Source organism: Ursus arctos, unplaced genomic scaffold (genome assembly GCF_023065955.2).
Source record: "Ursus arctos isolate Adak ecotype North America unplaced genomic scaffold, UrsArc2.0 scaffold_32, whole genome shotgun sequence".
Taxonomy (NCBI): domain Eukaryota; kingdom Metazoa; phylum Chordata; class Mammalia; order Carnivora; family Ursidae; genus Ursus; species Ursus arctos.
In genome coordinates this window covers 13,649,411-13,671,341 of record NW_026623008.1, presented here as the reverse complement: position 1 = coordinate 13,671,341, position 21,931 = coordinate 13,649,411, and the positions used below count along the sequence as shown (strand labels likewise).

At 55.7% G+C, this 21,931-nt stretch overlaps 1 protein-coding gene across 2 annotated transcripts in view; it reads left to right on the top strand.

Moving 5' to 3' along the window:
• CAPZB (capping actin protein of muscle Z-line subunit beta) overlaps window positions 1–21,931 on the top strand; it is a 129,089-nt gene that overhangs the window by 84,569 nt on the left and 22,589 nt on the right. For both annotated transcript variants that reach the window (XM_044390545.3, XM_026517193.4), the window contains exons 3-4: window positions 2,663–2,784; window positions 8,442–8,555. In XM_044390545.3, the coding sequence (XP_044246480.1) occupies window positions 2,663–2,784; window positions 8,442–8,555 (236 nt within the window). The remainder of the gene's footprint in view (window positions 1–2,662; window positions 2,785–8,441; window positions 8,556–21,931) is intronic.

Sequence of the window (21,931 nt, the reverse complement as noted above, 5' to 3'; positions counted from 1 at the left end):
GTGATACTGAGTACAAGGGGGGGTGGTGGCGTGTCGGTGTCCGTTACTGGTGTGCTTGTATCCCCCCGTGCTGGGCGCCGGACTGGATGCCAGATGCATGGTGTCGGTGATTCCCCAAATCACAATGAGTTGGTTTTGTTCTCCCCACTCGACAGATGAGGAAGTCAAGTCTTCTCATAGAGAAGTAAAAAGGACTTGCCCGAGGTCATAAGGACAGGAGGGCGCACTCAGAGCCTGTTTGCATAGCCTCTGCCACCATCCAGGATGAATTCGGCCAATAGTGCCAGGGCCCCAGCCAGTTGGAACGGGGTTCTAGGCAGAAGTCAGGGCCCAACAGATAAGCTAAGGCAGCAGCCCAGCAGAACAAATGGTGATAATTCAGGAGAGGGCTTGTGCGATAGGCCAGCAGAGGGGTGCTCAGGGCCATTTCACCAGGGCCTACGGCTGGAAAGCAAGACTACTTCCAAATCCCAGCTGCCTTGGGTGGAAGCTACTAACGTCTTCCTTGTCTTGGCCAGGACTTGCTTCCAAGCTCTGTGGCCATTGGTTGCTAAGCAGGGAGGTTATTTGCGACCTTAAATGGGAGGGGGTTATTTGCCACCACAGTGTGCCTTTGGTGTTCACTGTCCCTCTTCTTTGCTATGAAGTTACTGTCAGAGGAGATTTCAGTCTCCACTGCTTGCTTCCTGCGTGGGCCTCGGGCAGCTTAATAACTCTGGGCCTCAACTGTCTACAGTCTGTAAAATGGGCGTAATACATGCCTGCTTCGCAGGATGAGTGTGAACTCTCAGGTGGACAGTATGCCATACGTACAGGCGTAGCATAGGGGCGTCTGGGTGGCTCAGTCCGTTAGGCAGCTGCCTTCAGGTCATGGTCCCAGGGTCCTGGGATCGAGTCTTGCATCGGGCTCCTAGCTCAGCAGGAAGCCTTCTCCCTCTGCCTGCTGCTCCCCCTGCTTGTGCGCTCGGTCGCATGCATGCTCGCTCGCTCGCTCTCACACAAGTAGATAAAGGCCTAGCGTAGTGCGTGATGCACAGCAGACGCTTGGAAATGGTAGGAGTGTTCATGTTCTCATCACCAAAACTAACTTTGAAAATAACCCCATTTTGGGGTCCCTGGCTGGTTCAGTTGGTGGAGCATGTGACTCTTGGTGCAGGGTTTTGAGTTCAAGCCCCATGTGTGGTGTAGAGGTTACTTAAAAATTAAATCTGTAAACAAAAGAAAAAATAGCCCTGTGTGTGTGTGTGTGTGTGTGTGTTTGGGGGACGGGGACACGGGTGGCCGTCGCAGGTGTCCGGGTATGTGGGGGGGGGGGGACGGGGACACGGGTGGCCGTCGCAGGTTGTGTCCGGGTATGTGTGTGTTTGGGGGACAGGGACACGGGTGGCCGTCGCAGGTTGTGTCTGGGAGTTAGTGGTGCACACATCCCTTGCGGGGCTGATGACCTGCGCTGGCCCGTGGAGAGGGAACTGATGGTCTCACTGAGGCCAGAGCTTAGACAAGGTGTCCGTCCTTCAGTGGCGCCAGCCGGGGCCTCACGAGCTGCTTTGAAGCACTTGGGGCTCCCCAGAGGGACCTGGGGACAGCCACGGAGGCCGGGTGGTCTGTGAGGTGGCGGTCGCCCTGCCCCCACCTTTGTGGAAGCGGGCAGGCTCTGCGGGAGGAACACAGAACTGCCCTAGCAGTCTGCCCCCCGCTGAGAGGCTCTCGTGGGTATCTTTGCCGCATGATCTAACTTTTCCATTTGGAAGGGCTCTTGGTGCAGTTGGCAGCCACTGTCCTGGTAAACGATATGGTGGGGCCTCCATAAACCCAGGGCCATGAAACGAGTAAGTCAGCACATTGAAAATACAGCATGGAAGTGACTCAAGCCCATAGGAATCTGTTTCTGAAAGCGCTGCCGTCCCTTCCTGGAGTATTTTGGTGGAAATGGATGTTTGAATTGGGAGGAGGAGCCCAGCAGCCTGGTTACTGGCAGGGCCGTGTGTCCAGTTCGGCAGGATTTGCTCTAGGAGTCAGGCCCGCCTGTGGCCCAGGCACCCCGGGCCGCCCTCCTCCTCAGTGACACGGCTCCGCGTGGGTCCGCCTAAGGTAAGCCAGCTGCAGCTCAGCGCCGTGCGAGGCTGCTGTGACGCTGCCTTTGGGCAGGTAGGGTCGACTCTGCGAGCCAACCTGGTGATGCTTGGCCGGGGGCCTGGAAAGTATTGGAGACTCCACCCAGCATGGGAGCCTGTGGGAGTTCTCCAGCACGGACGGGTTATTCTCCAAGTTCTTCGGATTCCTGTGCATTTCGAATGTTTACCTTCTTCTCGGGACTTGAGCTCGTGCTTTGCCCACCAGAGACCAATACCAAGCACATACGTACTTCAGTGTCCCAGACCACCCTGGCGACCAGGTAATTAAAGCCGCACGCAGATTTGGAAGGAGGGCTGCGTTGGAAATCACGCTCCGCTGTAATTCAAGAGCAGGCTTCTTTATGGAGGGACACAGTTGGTGTCAGACACATGTGGAAAAGAAAAGAACAGGCCCGTGATTCTGGCAGAGTACCAAGGGCCAGATGTTCCGTGTGCTGACCGGGATGTGGCTCCAGTTGCCATTAGCCAACCTGGGTCGGACGTGTTGTTCTAACCCCCGGTTCTGTCTTCTCCTTTCTTTCCGCCAGGTCCCCAGTCTGTGTGAAGATCTCCTGTCTTCTGTTGACCAGCCCCTGAAAATCGCCAGAGACAAGGTGGTGGGAAAGGATTACCTTTTGTGTGACTACAACAGAGATGGGGACTCCTACAGGTGAGCGCCCGGCCGGAGCCAGGAGCAGCCGCTGCCGCCCGGGACCACTGAGCTCTGGCAGTCTGACGGCCCACCCGCCCTCCTCTCTGTCTTTCCTCCCTTTGTCCCTCCCTCGTGCCCTTCCTCCATCTGTCCTTCCAACCAGTCCCTGTTTGTGGAGTGCCTCCTGTCAGCGCTGGGGACGCAGCTGGGGACAGGGCCCCGGTCCTGGCGGAGCCTCCAGGCTAACGGGAGAAGGCCGTTGGTACAGCACAGAGGTTGCAGGGTACGGGGTGTGCCCGGTATGGGGATCCTGAGCACGAGGACGGCCTGTGTGGGCAAGGGACGCTTGAAGGAAGCTTTGTCCGACAAACACGCAGCTCTCCTTTCTCTTCCCATCGCCGAGCTGAGGGCTGTAGATGACGAGGCTGCCGTCAGTCCCTGCACTGAGCGACCTCTGCTCTAGACCAGGACACGCAGCTCGTGGCCGATGACCGTGTGTTGTGCTTCACGCCGCCAAGGCCAAGCTTACTTGGAATTCCAGGAGAGCACAGAAGAGGCTGGGGAAACTCCAGGCAAATTTCCTGAAGGCGGTGATGTCCGAGCTAGGTTTTTAAGGGTGTCTAGGAGTTCTTCCTGTTAAAAAAGATCGGGAATCCCTAACTAAGCTGTCCCGCGCTTCTGTGATGGATTGCTGTACTCAGGGCCTTGGAGAATGGGGAGCAGTGCGGTCGGCTCTAGGTTTATTTAGAGGCCCCAGAACCTGTGCTGAGTCTTCAAGCTTCAGCTTTGTGTTCTTCTGGGGAAGGGGGCAGAGTCTGAGGGGTGGAAGCAGGGACGTCGGTCGACGTTGGCTCCAAACCAGCACGGCCCCCTGTAGCAATGAGGCCTTTGACAAACTACTTGTTGTCTCTGGTCTTTGTTTCCTCACGTATAATCTGGAAATAAGGGCATTTGTTCTTTCAGGAGAAGGTGCAGTCACATCTGTCAGCATGTACTCTGTGTGCGGGGCACGGGTCCCTCTTCTGGGGAGCTGCAATCCCAGTGAGGAAGCCAAGTCGCCAGCAAATGCAGAAGCGATAGAGATTGGGAAAAGTGAGTCAAGAAAATAAAAAAGGACGAGGGGAAGGAGAGGCGGCACGGAAAGTCAGGGAAGGCACTTCTGTCAGTGGTAACACGTGAAATGGGACTTGAAGATGAGGAAGTTAGGTCGTGCACGGTCTGAGAGAAGAGCCTTCTGGGTATCAAGTCCCCGGCTGGTGCTGAGATGGTCGGGCTCAAGCTTGGCAGGAAGACCGGAGTGGGAGGTGAGGTCAGAGGGCGCAGCAGGGCTGATCGTGCCCGGCCTTGAGGACGCAGCACAGAGTCGCGGGGGGTTAGAAGAACTGATAACACGTCAAGTGTTGAAGGGCACCGAACTTGGTGCGAATTACAAAGATTTCATTAGTACTGACTTTTCGGAGAGACCGGACAGATGTTTTATAATCGTATCCCTTTGCCAGCTTCAAATGGAAGTTAGGTCAAGGATAGATTTGGGCCTCAGGCAGACCAGAGACCCGAGCGAGGTGGCGAGCAGTCGTCGGACATGAGGTCCGTTCTGAGAGCCGAGCCAGCAGCGGCGCACACGCATGGACGGGGGTTCGAGGGCAACTGCAAGGCTTCCGGCCTGAGCAGCTAGAGGAAGCCTCTGGGAGGAGCTGGTCTGGGGACGTTTTAAGCCCAAGGTGTCCGTTAGATGGCGGTGGAGAGGTCAGTAGGCTGTGGATAGCCCTGGGCTCCAGGAGCGGGGGCAGGGTGAGGGGGAGACACGCAGGTGGTGGGCAGCCCTGGGGTAGGTTGGCTTCCACGCGGAAGGGCCAGTCACTGTGCAGGTCGTGGGCAGAGAGGTCTGTGGTCTGATGGACCAGGCCACATGCCAGCGAGGGACAGCTGGCCCCTCTGGGCACAGGGTTCAGAGGCAGCTTCCCGGAAGAGGCGAACCTTGAGCTGAGTTTTGCTCACTCAACGTCCTCATTGTATTTCTTGTTTCCACCTGAAAACTCCAGTTCACTGTGTACGGCAGCTGTTCCCCAGCAGCCCGTGGACGACTGGAATTGTTTCCATACCCAGTATCCGTGCCCGGGCTGGCCTTCCCGGGACTTGGTGCCCGCAGCCCCTCCGGGTTGCCCCGCCGGCTCCTGCATTCCTGGGGCACCGCCAAGGGGCCTGGGGGGACCTCAGCCAAAGAGGAGCCCAGGGTGTCAGAGCACAGGACTGTTCTTTCCTTTTTCCCCATCTCAGTGTAAAACTTCAAGGTCTTCTGATTCTCTCCACACATTTCCATCCTAACTGTGTTTGATCGTTTGCTTAAATAAGATCCTTATGGCGTGACCATTGCCAGCAGCACTGTTTGAAACCTGTTAGCTCAAACAAAAAGCATTCTCTGAGGGAAATGAAAGGCCTGACTTTTGAAATCTAACCGTTCCTGTCCATCTGTCTTTTTTCAAATGGCCTCCATTTAAGCTCTTAAATGTGTTCTGAGTGCCCCTTCCACTATGAATATTCTGGGTAATGTTATGATTTTTTCCCCCAGCTACAATTACCCCGGCTCCAGGACTAACGGCTTCAAATGCTGTCGTCTGTGAGCCAGGAGAAATGTGAGTTACAGGCTTCTTGAAAATTCCAGGCCCCTGGTCTGCAAGAGAGATGGGCTCTTGTGTCTATAATCAGGTCTCCCCTACATGAAAGCCAGTTGGAGAGGGTCTTCCAGGCCCACAGGAGGGCGAAGGCTGTGTAGCTGGGAGAACAAAGGTCAGACCTTGGGGTGTGCTGAGAAGTCCTAAAGGGGGCTCATGAGGGGGGCCTTGGCATCTCTTCCACTAGCCTCTGGCAAGAGCAGGCCCCAAGGCTGGTGTACGAATCAGTGGTGGTGGAGACGGCACCCTTCCGCTGAATCTTTGTCTCAGGATCTGCTGGGAGGCCTTTGTTGTTGTTGTTAAGTGGTTAGGTAGCCCTCAGAAAAAGCAGAAGGTGGCTCCTTCTCTGTTGGTTTGGAAGACAACGAGCAGAATCCCCTTGGGTCTTTCTTTCCTACCCCGTGCCGTAAAGCTTTGGCCCATCACCAGCGCTCACTGCCCGGGAGCTCTGTGGTCAGTGCTGGGGGGGGGGGGGGCGCAGACTGTGCGGGCTCCTTCCCCATGTGCCCCTGCAGCCTAGGGGAGGGAGGGGCAGGGCTGTGGGAGCTGCAGGAATCCATATCCATATGGGAGAGTGAAGTCCCGGGGGCAGGGGTGGGGGAGCTTCTGGGGGAGGTGCAGGAATTTCTTCACCCTCTGGACAGCTTTTTTAAATGAGTGTGTGGTTGAATGCCGGGCTCTGTTCTAGGTGCTGAGCAAACGGTGGAGAACAAGACAGGAAAGACTGACCCTCTTGGAACTTCTGTTCCAGAATTGGTTGTCTGCATTAATTCAAATGAAGTAAAATTAAAAATACAGCTCCCTGGTTGCACTAGCCACATGATCTCAAATACTCAGTCGCCTCCTGAAGCTAGTGGCTGCCACTTTGGACCATGCCGATACAGAACATTTCTGTCCTGGAGGAAAGGTCTCTGAGGCAGCACAGTTTTGGGGGATGAGGAAGATGGGTTATAACAATAAGAACAGATATATTAGCTGTGCTCTGGAAGGGAGAGCCCCTCGGTGAGGATGTGAGGGTGCCTGGTATCAGCCTCACACTTGCCCCCTAAGCCAGATGGGTCCTGGCTTATTGGACGACTCTTTCCTGTGCCATGTGCCCAGTCTAGGGTGATCGTAGAGCTGGCTACTGGTCATGGGGCAGAAGGGAGCATCTTACCCCGTTTTCGTAAAGTCTCTGTGCCAAGTGAGGAGAATGGCGAGGTGGAATGATTGGCTTGGAAAGAAGTGTTTCCAAAGGCTCCTTGTGCTTCACAGTAGTCAGGGCTACTGCTGCCTAGAGCCCCTTTTGGGAACCAGGTGCAGTGACTCTTTCCCTGCTCACCCTTGGCGGCCCAGCAGCTGAGAGAGCTGGGACCTCTGCGTGGAGGTGGCTCTGGGGAGCGGCTGCCCAGCTTACTCTGGTTCCGTACTTGTGATTGCTGATGTAGGTGCCAGGGGCGGGGCGGGGGCGGGGGGCACCGGTTCCCTAGAAGGAGGATGTTTGTGCACGGAATTCACAAAAATTGGGGTTCTGAAGACGGTGATCCCCTTTTTCCATAACATCAATCCCAGATTGAAAGGTTCTTTTGAGCCTTCTGTGGGGTGAAGTTTGCTTGTCAGCGAGGGAAACAGGAAAGGCGGTGGAGACGTCGAGGGGTTTCAGACCATCCAGGAGTGGGGAAGGACTTTGTCCACGGCCCATGGCACCACCGCCACCCTCCATTCCTCTCACCTTTTCCTTCTCGTTCTTTCTCTGAACTCCACCTGCAGGAATTAACAAGTATATACTTCCCCTAGAACCCCCATTCCAGTACTCTCTGTCATTAAATACTTTCCTGATGTGGCAAAATAAATTTTTTTAGGGGCGCCTGGGTGGCACAGCAGTTAAGCGTCTGCCTTCGGCTCAGGGCGTGATCCTGGCGTTATGGGATCGAGCCCCACATCAGGCTCCTCCGCTATGAGCCTGCTTCTTCCTCTCCCACTCCCCCTGCTTGTGTTCCCTCTCTTGCTGGCTGTCTCTATCTCATCGAATAAATAAATAAAATCTTTAAAAAAAAAAAATAATTTTTTTTAATGCGGCAAGTCTTTGGGCTGGAAAAAGAGAGGCTGGTTCTCATTACTTAGCAGTTTTTCTTTTTTCTTTTTTTTTAAGATTTCATTTATTTATTGAGAGAGAGTGTGTGTGTGTGTGTGCGTGTGTGTGTTCGCACAGGCACACAAGTGAAGGAATGGGCAGAGGGGGGGAGAGAGAATCTCAAGCAGACACTCCACTGAGCGCAGAACCCGACGTGGGGCTCGGTCTCACAACCCTGAGATCACAACCTGAGCCAAAACCAAGAGTCGGACACCCAACTGTCTGAGCCACCCGGGCGCCCCACACTTAGCGGGGCTTTGTATGTGCCTGTGGTCTCAGATGGGAAGGCTGTCCTGTTCCCATGGAGCATAGGACCCCTCAGGTTTTCTCAGGGGTAGTCAGCAGGTACCTGCCTGCCTCTGTGACTCACAGCGCTCTTAACCCTTAGCTGCCCAGGGAGGTCTTTGGGGTAAACGTTTATCCAGAGCTGCCAGCAGAGGGGCATCTGGTGATCGGTACAATGGCGAAAACAAAGGGAAATTAGAAAAAGGGTGAGAAGCTGTCTCATCATGGACAGTACATACCCGGCTCAGGTGTGGGCACCTGGTGTGTTTTCTCCTTTGCTTCTCACAACAGCCCTGAAAGTAGCAAATGGTAGCCTCGTTTTACCTGCTCGGAAAGACAGGCTCAGGGGAGTCAAGAAGACACTTGGGGAAGTACACAGCTGGTGAGAGGTGCTGCTCGAGGTCCGCGCCCAGTCCTGTCTGCCCCTGAGCCCTTGCTCAGCAAACCTCAAGAAAGCCGTGTTTGTTGCAGGGCCTGGAAACATCTTTGCTGAGGGTAGTGGCTCTGCCGCTGGAGTGTCCGACAGCCGGGGCTTGGGCTCACGGCTCACTGGCCGTGTCTCCTGGAATGACTGGTGTTATTTCCTTCTCCTTCCTCCCCTCCAGGTCACCGTGGAGTAACAAGTATGACCCTCCTTTGGAAGACGGGGCCATGCCTTCTGCTCGGCTGAGAAAGCTGGAGGTGGAAGCCAACAATGCCTTTGACCAGTATCGAGACCTGTGAGTTACTTCGTCCCTTCCCGCTTCAGCTCTCGTGAGTTCGATGAGTAAATCACAAAGGCCGGTGTGTGCAGGCCGAGCAGCCTTCCTCGAACCTGTCGCCTGGCTCACCTAATGAATTAAAACTGAGCACTGACGGCAGGATGCTTGGCGTGAGCCTGGTGACCAGGTCAGTTAGGAGGGGCCTCGGCGGTGGAACGCTGCCGTGCACAGACCTGCCTTGCAGGCCCCACGTCGCACTTCTCATAATGGCAGGTGCCCCTGGGCCGGCACCTGCTGTGTATCAGACCCAGTGCCACGTGCCCTCTGCGCGTCCTCTCAGATCCTCGCAAACACTGTAGCTATTTTACTCCCCATTGTTCAGATGAAGAAATTAAGGTTCAGAAAAATGGAGGCATTTGTCTGAGGGAAGAGGCAAAGCCAGGAATCAGTCAGGCCTGTCTGTCTGCAGAGGCCCCCCTGTTGTTACTGTCCTGCATGCCCCGGCCAGTCCTAGCTGGAGCTCAGAGGCCCCTGCCTCCGTCGAGGCCTTGCCCTCTCTGAGCCCCCGTGTCTCTGATTCCGGAGGTCTTTAGGGCCTTAGCCCCTGTCTTGGAAAGTATTTTTGCTGGGTCTGCTTAAATCCCCACCTCTCTTCTCTGCTTCCATCCGGTCCTGCCGCCCACCATACCACTCAAGAGTGACCACTTACATAGCTGGCAGGGAAGGGCTCTGGAGATGGGCCCCTGAAGCATTTTTCCCCGAACCAATAGAATCCCATGGTAAAGTAAGTTTTGCACTGAAAATGGAGCACAACTGTAAAAGACACAGAACTCCCCCTGTCCAGACTCGGTCGTTTCAGAGAGGGGTCCACAGACGTTTCTGGGAAGGGCCAGACGGCAAGCTGAAAGTTCAGGCTTTGCGGGTCATAGAAGTCTCTGTCATTGACTCTTAGTGTTTTCTTCTTGTAGGTATATTATCCTGTAAAAACGTAACCCTCCCCCCAAAAAATAATAAAACATGAAAACCACCTCTCGAGCCTTGAGGTGGGTGGGATCTGGCCCTGGGGCTGTCATCTGCCCACCTGGACTTAGGATCTAGGCAAGAAAGTGGAAATGAAGAGCAGAGCCTCTGAGCTGGGGGACCGCTGCCCGGAGCTGGTGGCGGCACCCGCGGTGTGGGGGTTCAGGACTCCGTTTTGCAGACTGTTGGAATGGCCTTCCAGATCATAGCAGATTTGGTAGAGCACATTTCATGAAGAATTTCTTTTAGAAGCTGGTTCAGGAGGAAAAGTGACACTTCTCAGCCTGACACGAGGGCAGAAAACCCCACGACGCTGAAGCAGACGGATGAAATACGGAAGCCCGGCCCTGAGGAAGCGCGATCACACGGTCCTCCACGTTTCTGTTGGCCCTGAATGCGTTGCCGTGTGTTTCGGCATTAGCTTGGGTGTGGGTCTCATGCCAGGAGTGTCTGTACGTTACCTCTCATCCCTGCAAGAGCCTTGGGGAAGACCAATGAGGAGACCGTGGGCTCCCGACACTCAGTGACTTGCCGTAGGACGCGGAGGCAAGCAGCTAGGATTTGAGTCCATGTTTGCCTCAAGTTACCGATCTTCACAGTTACAGTCAGTTAAAGTAAGTCGCGGTGTTGAACGAGCCCTCCCGTCCAGAACCGTGGTGTCAGAGACCAGCTGCTTGTGCAGGGAGGAGACGCGAACACATCGCTGTCCTGTAGTTGGCTCGTGGTGGGACCCCGGCTGTTCTGCGGGAAGCCAGTCCGGCTCTCACATAAGAGCTCCCAGGTGGAGTCCGCCTCGTGTTGCAGTGGTAGGATTGGCAACGGAAGGGCAGCGACGGTCAGGCGGTCCCCAGCCAGTGCCTTTGTTGGCACTGTGCTCCCAGCCTAGTGGTTCTGCTTAACTCGTGTCATCTCCGGGACAGCCCATGTGCCCGGATCGTCCCCGTGCTGCAGGGGAGGGGACAGATTCAGAAAGTAGAAGTCCCTCACCCAAGCTCACACAGCCAGTGAGTGGTGGACCTCACCCAACTCGCAAGTCCAAAATCTTCATTTCTTCGACCTGCACTGAAGGTGCCCACCAAGTACTGGGGGTGCAGCCTTGAACATGGCAGACCGTGTCCCGCCTTCTGAAGTGTCCGCTGTGGGGAAACGCCGCGTGGGAACAGGTGCCACGATGGGTGGCGGGATGGAGAGTGACTTACTGCTTTAAGTGGAGCAGTCGGGAAGGCCTCTCCACGACGTGACCTTGGAGCTGAGGTCTGATGCCAGGAGGCCGGCCTTGCTGCGGGCCAGGAAAGAGTGGCGTGTCAAGGCTGCTTGGGGCGGGAGCCTCTTGGATTCTCCAAGGGTCTGCGTGAGAGTGGTTCTGATTTACATGTAAGGATTTGACTTGCGACTTCCTGAATGAAGCAGTTCAGACGTGTGGCCTTTGTACTGGCCTTTTGGGCCAGCCCTGGGGAAGAGCCCTGGTCTCGTCTTTGACTTCTTTCTTCCTCCTTCCTGTGTCTCTGGTGCCCATATATAGTGATGCATGGTCATTGTAGGGGTGTCCCTTCTGTGGAGCCTTGATTGGCCAGGGTGGTCACCCCGCCCAGGTATAATGAGGCCCGGGACTCGCGCTCGAGCATAGTGAGGCGTGGGACTCCCTCCCTAGATGTGTCTCCTTATGGCCCCGCCTGGAAAGTCTCCCCTTCCTGGGCACATGTCCACGTTGAAGGCGGTGGATGTCTGTGAGCCTGTGCTCACCTCTCAAGGGGAGGGTGACCTGCTGGGGGGTTGGAAGGGGCTGACAGGACCACTGCCCAGCACCCAGGTGGGAGAGAGCAAACCGGACAGGCCCAGAACCTGAGGTGCTCTGGCGGTTTGTAGGCACGGAACACGGTTCAGAGGACGCCCATCTGTCCCCAGCAGCATCGGTGTGCTGCTGCTAGTGGCGAGCAGAGGGTTCAGGGCCTCCGGGTGTTGGGAGTGCTGGGAGGCCCACACCTCCCCATGTGACGGCAGCTTCAGGCCACCGCAGGGGTGGTGGTTAGAGCCGTCACGGGGGACCCAGAGTCCTGTTTCAAACCACCCACTGTTATCAGAGTACTGAGGACACTCTCTCCCGAGACCGTGTGTGGGGAACATTTTCCCAGCTGGACCACACATGATGAGTTAAAATGAGACCCATTTCTGGACTAAAAAATTATGAAAATAAATCCTTTTTTTTCCTTCCTTCTGTCCTTTTTTCATTATTTTTTTTACCATCTTGGTACATTGCTCACCTCCAGAAGTTCTCATTCTCAGTGCCCTGAGTTGTTGGCCACATTGGTGACTGTGGTATGGGGCCCAGAACGTGAGCTCTTCCTTTCCTTGTGGTTTTGGAGCAGAGGGAAGTCAGCCGGGGGTAGAAGGCCGTGTCTCTGCCTTGAGCACAGGCCAGTGGTTACCTGGGTGTTCTAGGGACCAGATTGTCCTGTAGGATGAAGGGGCAGTAGATCACGCCTTACCTTTATCCTTCATCTCTGCCCCTCCCCATTAGAAAGACACATTCCAGGGGTGCCTGGCGGGCTCAATGGGTAGAGCCTGGGACTCTTGATCTCCGGGTTGTGAGTTCGAGCCCCACGTTGGGTGTGAAGATTACTTAAAAATAAAATCTTTAAAAACAACAAGGCAGACAGACACGTTCGATTCCTGTGGGAAGACTCATTTGTTGTCACCCCCAGGGAATGAAGCCACAGAGCTCTCCTTCCGCCTGTCTTTCTGTCGCTGGCAGAGGTCATTCTGAGGGGGAGGCATTCCCCCCACACTGCCTTGTGTCGCTGGCTCTGATTCTGAGCTCTGCAGGAGGAGCCGGCACGGTGGCCTGCATCCCGGGCCTGGCGAGAGATGCCCAGAGCCTCAGGCAGACCCATCCTGCCAGGAAGAAAAGGGAGTGCTGCCACCATGAGCACGGAACAGGCCCGCCATTGTGCCCAGGAGGACGAGACGAGTACGGCTGCCATCTCCAGGGCACCCCCTTCCAAACGGGAGCTTGGCCTGCACCCACGGGGGTGGAGGAGTGTGAAGAGCAGACCCATCCCCTGTGCGAACCTGGTCTTTGATTCCTGATGACCTCAGATGTTTCAGATTTCTTCGATTCCAGTGGGTCACAGAGTTAGGACTGGGCTTGCCTTGTGCTTGACTTCTTGACCACTGACCCTCTCAAGTGTGACTGAAGCTGCCAGGCTCCGGTATTCGGGCTCCAGTCCTCCTGCAGTGAATGCTTCGGGGAGCTTCTGGCTGTATGGACTGCTGGTGGGAAGGGCCCTCACTGTGCTGGGAGGGCCACTGAATTCGGCTCAGAGGTTTGTCTGCTTCATCCTCTGGAGGTCTGGAGATTTTACATGTACACACGCACGCACCAGCAAAATAAAGGCCTCAAGTGCTCTTTTGTACCACCTCTCCCCACTGCCACCCCCACTGGCTTATGCCTTAAGACGGGCCTTGTAGGGATATTTTGTCATCCGGCAGACCGGCAGACGCCCCTTTCTCCTGCTGTCGTGGGCCCCTTGACCATGTTCCTCCTGCTGATGGTCTGTCTCCTTGGGACGGTGAGTGCTGGAGACTAGAACTGAAACGTGATCAGGCCAGGCATCTAGAGTCTCCAGGCTTTTCCAGAGATGGAGTGCTTGCTGTGTCCCCAGGAGCCGGTCAGAATGGTCACAGGGAGGGAGCTGGAGCTGGGGATGGGTGCACCTGCTGGCCCTCCACTTGTAACTCCCGTGGGGGCGTGGCACCCCCTCCTGTGCCTGCACACCCCTTTCCCCCCATTGCAGAACAATGTGTCCTCCTTTGGGGTGTGGGAGGAGGCGAGTCGGGGCCCCTTGGAAGCCGGTCAAGTCCCTGCTTGCCTGACTATCCACAGCTCCCTATGTTCTCCTGAGTCCGTCCCACGTTTATTGATGTCCTTTTTTGCCATCATCAGTGGCAGAAAGGGCCTGTGGTGGCAGCTTTCCCCGGGAGAGTAACTGTCCAGCAACTGTTGATTGCACCACCCAAGCAATCCTGGTTTTAGGTTCAAATAGTTTGTTGCACGTGCTTAGGGACGGCAAGCCTGTTCTGCGGGCCGGCTAGGTGGGGTCTACTCTCAGGCTATGCTGATTCCTCACTCACGTTCCCCAAGCCCTCCCACTCTGGTCACCAACGTCCAGGCTACTCGATTCTTCTCTGCCAAGCCCCAGTGTAGTTTTCTACCTCTGAGTGTGAGCCCGGCTCAGTCCAGGGAATACCGTTGGAACATACATGGTGCCTGGGGAGTGGGGAAAGGTAGCAGAAAGGGGAGGCTCTTGGGTGGCTGGCTCATGGGATTGCTTCATGTTCTTTCTTAGCAAAGTTGACTGCTTTTTTAGGCCCAAGCCTAGGGTGCCCCATCAGTCGCAACCCCATCACTTGATCTGCGCGATGCAGCTTTCTCGGGAGAGACTCAGCACTGGGGCCTGCAGCATAGGGTGGGCGTTTGGTGCTGCCAGAGATCTCGCTCTTGTGGTATGAGCCATCAGTTGGCTGCTGTGAACCCCAGGATCAGTGCTTTGATTTTTTGGGTTCCCAGGGAAACGTTCCCAGCTCTGGCTTTCACATTGGGTCTCACTGTTGCCTCTTGTCGGCCTGGATTCTGCTGAGACCAGATGTTCCAACTGAAGGGGCTGGCACTGCTTTCATCCAGAGATGATTACTCCCATCTGTGCCAGACATCTTGCCCTGTGCTCTGCAATCCTTGGCTCTTGGCTTGCAGCAGATAATACCTTAAAACATGCGGTTGCAATTTATTGGCCTTATAAGTTAATTTTAGTGGGTGTGCAATTGATTGAAATCAAAGCTTAATGAAGGCCAGAGTCTGGGGGGTGGAAGAGTGGGGCGGGAAGGTATTTTGTGTTCTTCCCTTGCTTCGGGTCTGAGATAATCTTCAAAAGACTTAATTAGCTTTTCTAATCAACCCTTCTTGTCTGGAAGAAGTTTACAGAATGAAACAAGGCTGGCGTCCCTGTGGCAGTCCAGAAACCCACGAGCCTCTCCGGGAGCAGCCAGGGTGCTTGGTGGATGGGCTTGCCCCCAGCTCCCTGCCTTTTCTCCCCTCTCTGGAGCCATGCTAGGATTGTGGTTATTTCTGCCTCCTCCTCCCATTCTCCTTCCCTCTGTCATTTGACATTTGGGCAACACTGGCTCTGGAAGGGCAGGGCATCCTTACTCGTGTGTGAAAAAGGTTCATTGCCATGGTTTCGGGAGTCCTTGAAACTCCCATGTTCCCGGCTACCTGCCCAGACCTTGTGCCCTGGGCCCCTCGGGTGCCCCCGTTCATTGGACGTCAGCATCGGGCCTGGGGAATTTCAGTGTGCCTGTCCTGGTAGGAATTGCAGACGGCCTTGGGACCTTTTCTGAACAAAGGGGAGCAGCAGAAGCAGGGGCAGCAGGTAGGCGATAGTGGGAGGAGCTGCTCAGACAGGAGGTGGAGACGCCCCAGGAGAAGTCTCAGGCCCACCCCTGTCCAGACAGCTGCAGAGTCAGGAGGAGCTGGGCCTTGAAAGGGCCTGGACTTCATTCTCTCTTCCTTCAGTGAGCCTACTTGCTCACTGACTCTGGGCAAGTAAGTGAACTCTCTGAGCCTCTGTTTCCTTAATCTGTTGAAGAGGTAGCCTTGCCGTCTTAGGGGCTGGGGGGGGAGGGGCATTCCGCGGGATGCCGCTCGCGAGGCTTCTCTTGCGCTGACTCGTCATGTCCACTTGGTGACCCTTGAGCTGTCAGAAGGACAGGATCATTCTCGTTTTGCAGTCGTGATCCTGGGGATGTCTTATGTGCTGTGCCCTTATGGCTGTGCATACGGGGTGGCTTGGGCGCGGACGTGGTGAGGTCGCGGGCTGCATCGTGTCACCCGCCCCAGTGGACGGCTGTGGGTTCGGGTTGGGGCTCTGCTACCAGCCCACCGTGACATCTCCAGTAAACCCTATCTCGAAAATGCACCAAAGCAGTTCCCATCTGTGGTGACGGGCACGTGTTTACAACCGTGGCGCAAACACTGAGAACCTCTCGTGCTCTGAGCACGGGGCACAGTGGGGAGTGCGTCGGGGGCAGCCCCTGCCCTCGCGGGCTCATGTTTTCACAGGGCTTGAGGTGCAGGTGTGCCCAGGAAGAAGGGAGCAGACAGAGTGCGCAGTCTGGGAGGACCTGGCAAGGACCACACCCAGGCATGGAGGCTGGGAGGGCCGGGGAGCCTGACTTCAGGTGGGTGTGCCCATGGCACAGGACAGAGTTCGAGTAGCCGGTGTGGGACTCCTGCCCTAGCAGCGCTGGCCCTTGGCTAGTGTCCAGGAACTTGGCTTTTGGAGGGTTCCTACCGTTCCCTGATAAGAATGGCTCATGATGCTTAAACTCTTTGCACAAACACTGTGGTGTATGCCGAACTCCTGCTTCCCTTCTGGGAGCCTGGAATTCTGCGATGTGTTCTGTTGAGGGCGCTCTCGCAGTAAAAGCTAAACTGCGGAGCCTGCTGGGCGTCCCTGTAGACAGCACCTCACACTTGCTGGGGGAATGAAGCGCATCCTGTGTGACCCCTCGAAGAGCCACAAGCTCTTGCAAACTTGTGTCTGGTTTCCTTGGGACTTCTCCCGCGTGCCTTTGGCTGCTCCTGCCTGGTCTCCTTCCACTGGAACAACTCCTAGTGGCAGGACTCTGTGCTGAGTCCTGTGAGCCTCTTAGGGAATCACTGGACCTCGGGTGGTCATGAGAGCCCGGGCTCAGCCGTGGAGCCTGGCAGGGGCAGGGGGAGCACACGGTGGAGGCAATGCTCTGAACAGTGGGAGTCACTCGGTGGTCCTGAGGTAGTTCCCAGGCTGTGGGGTCACTGAGTCAAGGCCAGAGTAGGGTGTGAGCAGCAGGGAGAGGGACCCAGGCCCTTATGAGGCATGGGCTTTGGGTGTCCTTCTCAGTGCATCAGGAAGGGCCTGGAGGGCCCCAGGGGTACATAAGCCAGTTCTGAAGTGTATCCTGAGAAACTGTCCATGAGCAATTTGGAGGCTGGATTAGAGAAGCCGTAGGAAAGATCCGCCCCAGACTTCCCTCAGTCTGGCTGTCGGTCCTCACTACTCGTCCCTCAGTCTGGCTGGGTGAAATCTGTAGCTTACGGTCACCCAGTGCTTCCCAGGACCAGGTCTTCGGAGTCACAGTCCCCCCCCCCCCCCCCCCACTCCCGGAAGGCACTGAGCAGCAAGGCGTAAAGCGGTGGGAGATCGTTCGGGAAAGGTCTGGAGCTGGATGAAGCCTGGGCCATTTGGTTTGGCACATCTGCCCTCCATCCCTCCTGCAGATAGGTCCGAGTGGCTCATGATGCAGAAACCTTTGTGTTCCTGCCCAGAGGTGCGGGACCTCTTCCCAGGTAGGAAGGTCTCCAGAAGGCCCTGCGACAGGCCCCATGTGCCGCACGTGCTGCCCTCCAGGGACCGCCGGCGAAGACAGGGTCTGCGTCTGGCTTTCTACTTGTCGGCAGCGTAATTAGTACTTGGGTTTTCACATGTATTATTTGTATCTTCAGTCATGCGTACAGAGGGCCTCTGAGAACCCGCCCCGCCTGCTGTGGGACTCTGGCTTGCCACAGCCTCGGGCTTGTGTGAAAGTGCTGGAAGCGCTTCATGGGGAAACCCGGGGTCCCCCTCGGTTGTGCCATTTTAATTGACTAGGGAGACAGGTCGAGACGGTCCAGTCTGCTTTCTGGGGGCTGCGGGGGGCTGAGCTAGTCTGCGTCCTGCCCCCACGGTGTTGAGTTTCAGCTCTCCCAGCCCACGAGACCACCACTCCTAAGCAGAGGTGTCTGCCGCGGTTTCTTGAACTCCTAAAGGGAGGGTCTGGACGAGCCTGCAGGCCAGTGATGGGACCCCTTCTCCTGGCATCCTAAGGCTGCAGCTCTGGGTTGGGTGGCCCTGGTATGCACCGTCTGACTTTCATCTGCTAAAAGAAAAACGAAAAGCAGGAGCGTGCAGAAAACCATTTTGTCAACAAACACGGTCCCCCAAATCAGCATCAGGGACTCCGATTCCTGCAGAACTCTTGGCTTCTCGCAAGCACACGGCACACGGTCACGCTTTGGATTGTGCAGTTCCACGCACTGGGGTGCCGAGCTGCCTCCCAGGCTCCTGGCAGACCCGTCTTTTCTGGGAAGCTGCTTGGTGCAGGCATGAGGGTTCAGCCGGCAGGCCGTCGCTGCCTCATTGAGGTGGAGGGACCCTCCTTTGCAGGAGTCCCAGCGCAGGGTGCTCAGTGTTGGGCCCCACCCCCTGGCCGCTCAGTGTGCTTCCTTCTTTGTTCCCCTGACTTTCTCCCCCACCTCGAACCAGCATGGCTACAGCGGCACAGTTACATGTGTGTGTCCGTGTCTGCGAAATTCAACCTCACAGGCTGAGCCGGGGCCCCTGAGCCCAGCTGGCCACCTGCATGGCTGCAGTCCTCCTTGCATACAGGGCCAGCCAGACGCCAGGGCCAGTCCCATTGGCCCTCTTCTCGGCTGTGTGGCTGGGGCACGTTTCTTTCACTCTCTGGGTTTTGGTTTTCTTAACTGTAAAATAACATATTAAAAGCTTTTGACACAGAATGCATTCCCATAAATGGCAGCTCTTGGGTGAGAGTGGTGGGCCTACATCTCCAGAAGGCCTGGATCATTGACAGTCTCGAGTCGTGGGCCAAGCGGGCTGGCAGGGTCGTCGCAGGGGGTCCAGAGAGCCAGGGGACAGTCGCGCTGGCACCAAGCATGGATGGCTCGCTTGGATCTCAGAGCCAGATCTGCAGCCCCTGCAGCAGCTCCTTTGTTTCTAGAGAGGCCTTCGTGGTGTGTCTGCAAGTAAAAAAAAAAACTATAAAAACCCCATGAAGGGGCTGTAAAGGGCTACAGCCGCGATCCAGATGTCACTTCGACGTGCAACTGGCATGAAAGCCACACGTGCCTAAGCCGATTGGTATGCTTGCTCAGGGGATCATCTCACCTGTGTGTCGTGGAAGGCCTTTCTGCAGAATACCTTGTCCCATGTCCATGGGCGGACTCGGACACGTTCCACAAACCGTGGTGAAGACACACAAGGGCAGTTGGGTCTCAGCACGCATCTGCCAGCCCAGAGCCAAATGCCCACCTTTCTCCATTTTGTGCAAAGCCAACGGCACCCCTGGGGAAGTGGGGATGAGACCATGCTCACAGGGTAAGCGAGACCTTGCTTTCTGTGCGCGGCTCCGAACAGGCCACGGTTAGGAGGAGAAGATCTGCCCCTGTTGGCCCAGAGAGAGAGACCTGGGGAGACGGGCAGCCACCAGTGGTTGCGAAGATCTGCTCTGTGCCAACACTTCTGCTCTGCTCTTTCCCACGTGCTTCCTGCCCCCTCTACGAGGTGGTCTCTCGGACACACCCGAACGGAAGCTGGGACACCGGCTGGCAGGGAGAGCCCACAAGTCCCACACCCTCAGAGTCGTGGCTGTCAGCCTGCCTCCTGCAGCTCTCTGTGGGCTTTCCAGAAGCCGCACCCGTCGGGCAGCACCCACGTCCGCCTGTCGGACAGGGAGGACGCTTAGCCTCTCAATCGTGGCTAGTTTGGAGCCAACGAGAAAGGAATGTTGGTCTGCACTGCAAGGAAGGAGGCCAGGTTTTAGATGCCTCTCCAAGCAAATTGGAGGTTTTTCTTTTTTCCTGGACTGGAACTGAATTGTTCCCACCTGTGGGTACCAGGTGCCTTTTGGGGTTGTAAGGATGTTTAAGGATGACCAGAAAAAAGAACTGCTGGTAGCTGGGAACTTGAGCTTCTTTTTTAGGCCGGGAGGAAACAAGAAGGTATTGTTCTGGGGCCAAACCTGAGCCGCTGGTGGAACGGCTCTGCCTCACGGTTTTCTTCTCCTGTCTTTGCCATAAACTCAGTCCATGAGCATGGGAGTTTCTGTTTGAACGAGGGCCCACGTGACCTCCTTGTCACTGTCGTGACCAAGTGCCAGGTGCAGTAAAGAGTGTCCCTCAAGTCTCACTGCTGCTCCTCGGCGAGACTCCAGAAGCACAGCAGACCATGGATGTGACCCAAGGACACAGAGTAGGGAAGGAAGAACCTCACGGAATCTGACAGCTTGGGACATTTTAAGGGACAGTCTTGCTAGCTCGCAACAGGATTCCAGAAGGATTCCACTTGTTTGAAGTGGACCGATGCTAAAAATGTGTACAGTCTGAACTCTTCGTCTGGCATTTCAGCCAGCGCAACCTCATGTGTTCCCTCTGGCCGTCCCTCATCCACCGTGCTCTCCAGTCAGATCTGAGGCCCTGGGAGTTCCCCCCTTGAGACCATCCCCCAGCTGGAAAGAAGTGTCCGGACCATAGGCATCCTTCCAGGTTGACCATCCCTTTCTCCACGGAAGCCTCGCTCCAGCCTCCAGGACTCCCTGGTGCCGCTTGGAGAACCGTGCGCTCAGCGTAGAAGTCGCTTCCGTCCTCGTCCAGGTAGCACCCTACTTCTGGGTATATTCCCACGTGTGAGGATCTCCAAGGAAGGCTGCTTGGATAGGACCCAGACGACAGACTCCGAATCCCCCAGAATACATTGAAATGGTGAAGCCATGACTCTGAAAGTTAAGTATAACAGATCTGAGTGGGAAATGGTATTCTCAGGTCCAGGGTACCAGGTTCTTAAAAATCTAGGATGTGGAAGACAATTTTATGACAATACGTTAACGAAGAAACATGGCGTTGGAGATTGAGAGCAAGCTTATCTGTGTCAGTATGAGCGAGGCGTGGCAGCCAAGACCACTGCATCGGCCCCGGGCTCCCGAGGGGAGCAGTCGCCTCTCCCCGAGAGGTGTGCTGGTCTCCGCTGCACGCATTGATTTCTGTACTCGGACCCTTAACGGAAGAGGGTAACCAAGGTATGGGGACTTAAAATCCTGCGTTATGAGCAATGGTACAACAACAGGAAGGCCAGAGAAGAGAAGTCTTGGCGTTTATGTAATATCTTTATTATATCTTTAGATATTGAAAAGGACCACGTGAGAGAGGGCATGACGTTTTTATCTTGGGTGGTTCTGGCGGGCAGTCGGTGCAAGTTTTCACTCCAGTCCAGTGAGAACTCTTTGAACTGCTTAAAAAGGAAAACGATGGCCTTGGTAAAGTAGTGAGTTCTCTGTCACTGGAGGTATGTAAGCAGAGTTTTGACCAACTTGATTAAGGTGTTAGTAATTGCTACTGTGGTGCTCAGGGTCTGCCTCGCACAGGCCCTGCTGCAGCCACTAAATCCCGGGCAGTCTGAGCTTGGAAAGACCCCACTGAGCCTGTGACCCAGCTCCTTCGTTTTGCACCACACTGGTGCCAGATTAATATTTCTTGCCTTCCTCTTGGCGTGTTCAGTGAAGCTCCCTCACACTTCAGCATCTGGGGGCTTACCTTATAATGCTTCTGACTCGGCTTGGGGGGTTGGGGGTGATGATGGCCTGGGCCTCCATGTCACACATGACATTGCACCGCCAGGGGGCCACGTCTGCTCCAGCCTCCTGGCCCAGCCCACGTATGACAAAACGACCACGTCTGAGTGAAGCCCGCCGGGGCCGGCTCCCAGAAGCTGTGTCCTGGCTGTTGTTCTTCTGGTAGGGTCGTGGCACGTGACTTCTCATCTGCTGGGGCCTCTGTCTTAGAAGCATGGATCCCGCGCTTCTCCCCAGAGGCCATTTGAATGGAAGGAGTGAAAGCCGATGATGTCACAGTCCATTCCAGTCCCATCTTCCCTGTTCCGTGTGCAGCCCGGTGTTGGCCGGGACTAGGGATTGGGTAGTGCCCGCTCACAGCTCACATTCCCAGAACAAGTTTCCATGCTAGGTCTCCACGCACAGCCCGGCTTCGTTCACTGCATAAAGCTTCGGGAGCCGAGATATTGTCTTTTCCTTCTTTCTTTTGTGAAGTAGGTCATTTTGAGTGTAAAGTGTTATGTTTACCCTCTTCTCCCCCCCCCCCCCGGGAGGTCCTGCGGTTGAAGAGTTATGGACACAGAATCCATATCCGTGGCTGTGACATGATTCAAGAGCAGGAGTCATTTTCCAGGAGAAACGATGCTGAAGTCTGAGGACAGGAGAATTAACTGGCACGTTGGCCTTTTATCTGGTCCACGTTCAGGGATCTGACGGTAGAGTGTGAACTTGACCGGATGCTTCGCTGTAATTGTGCTGATACAGAGTGAGCCCACCTGCCAGTCTTGCCGTGTGTTCCTGGCTCGTCCAGGGCAGACGTGTCTCGTGGGGCCCCGCTCTTCTGGAGTTTACGGAACCTCTATCTGCCTGTTGTAATTGAGTACTAGTTTTCAGATGGCCTGACTTATGGAGCCAATGCACAGCGGCCCCGTCTCCTTCGAGCCAGCTGTCTGAAT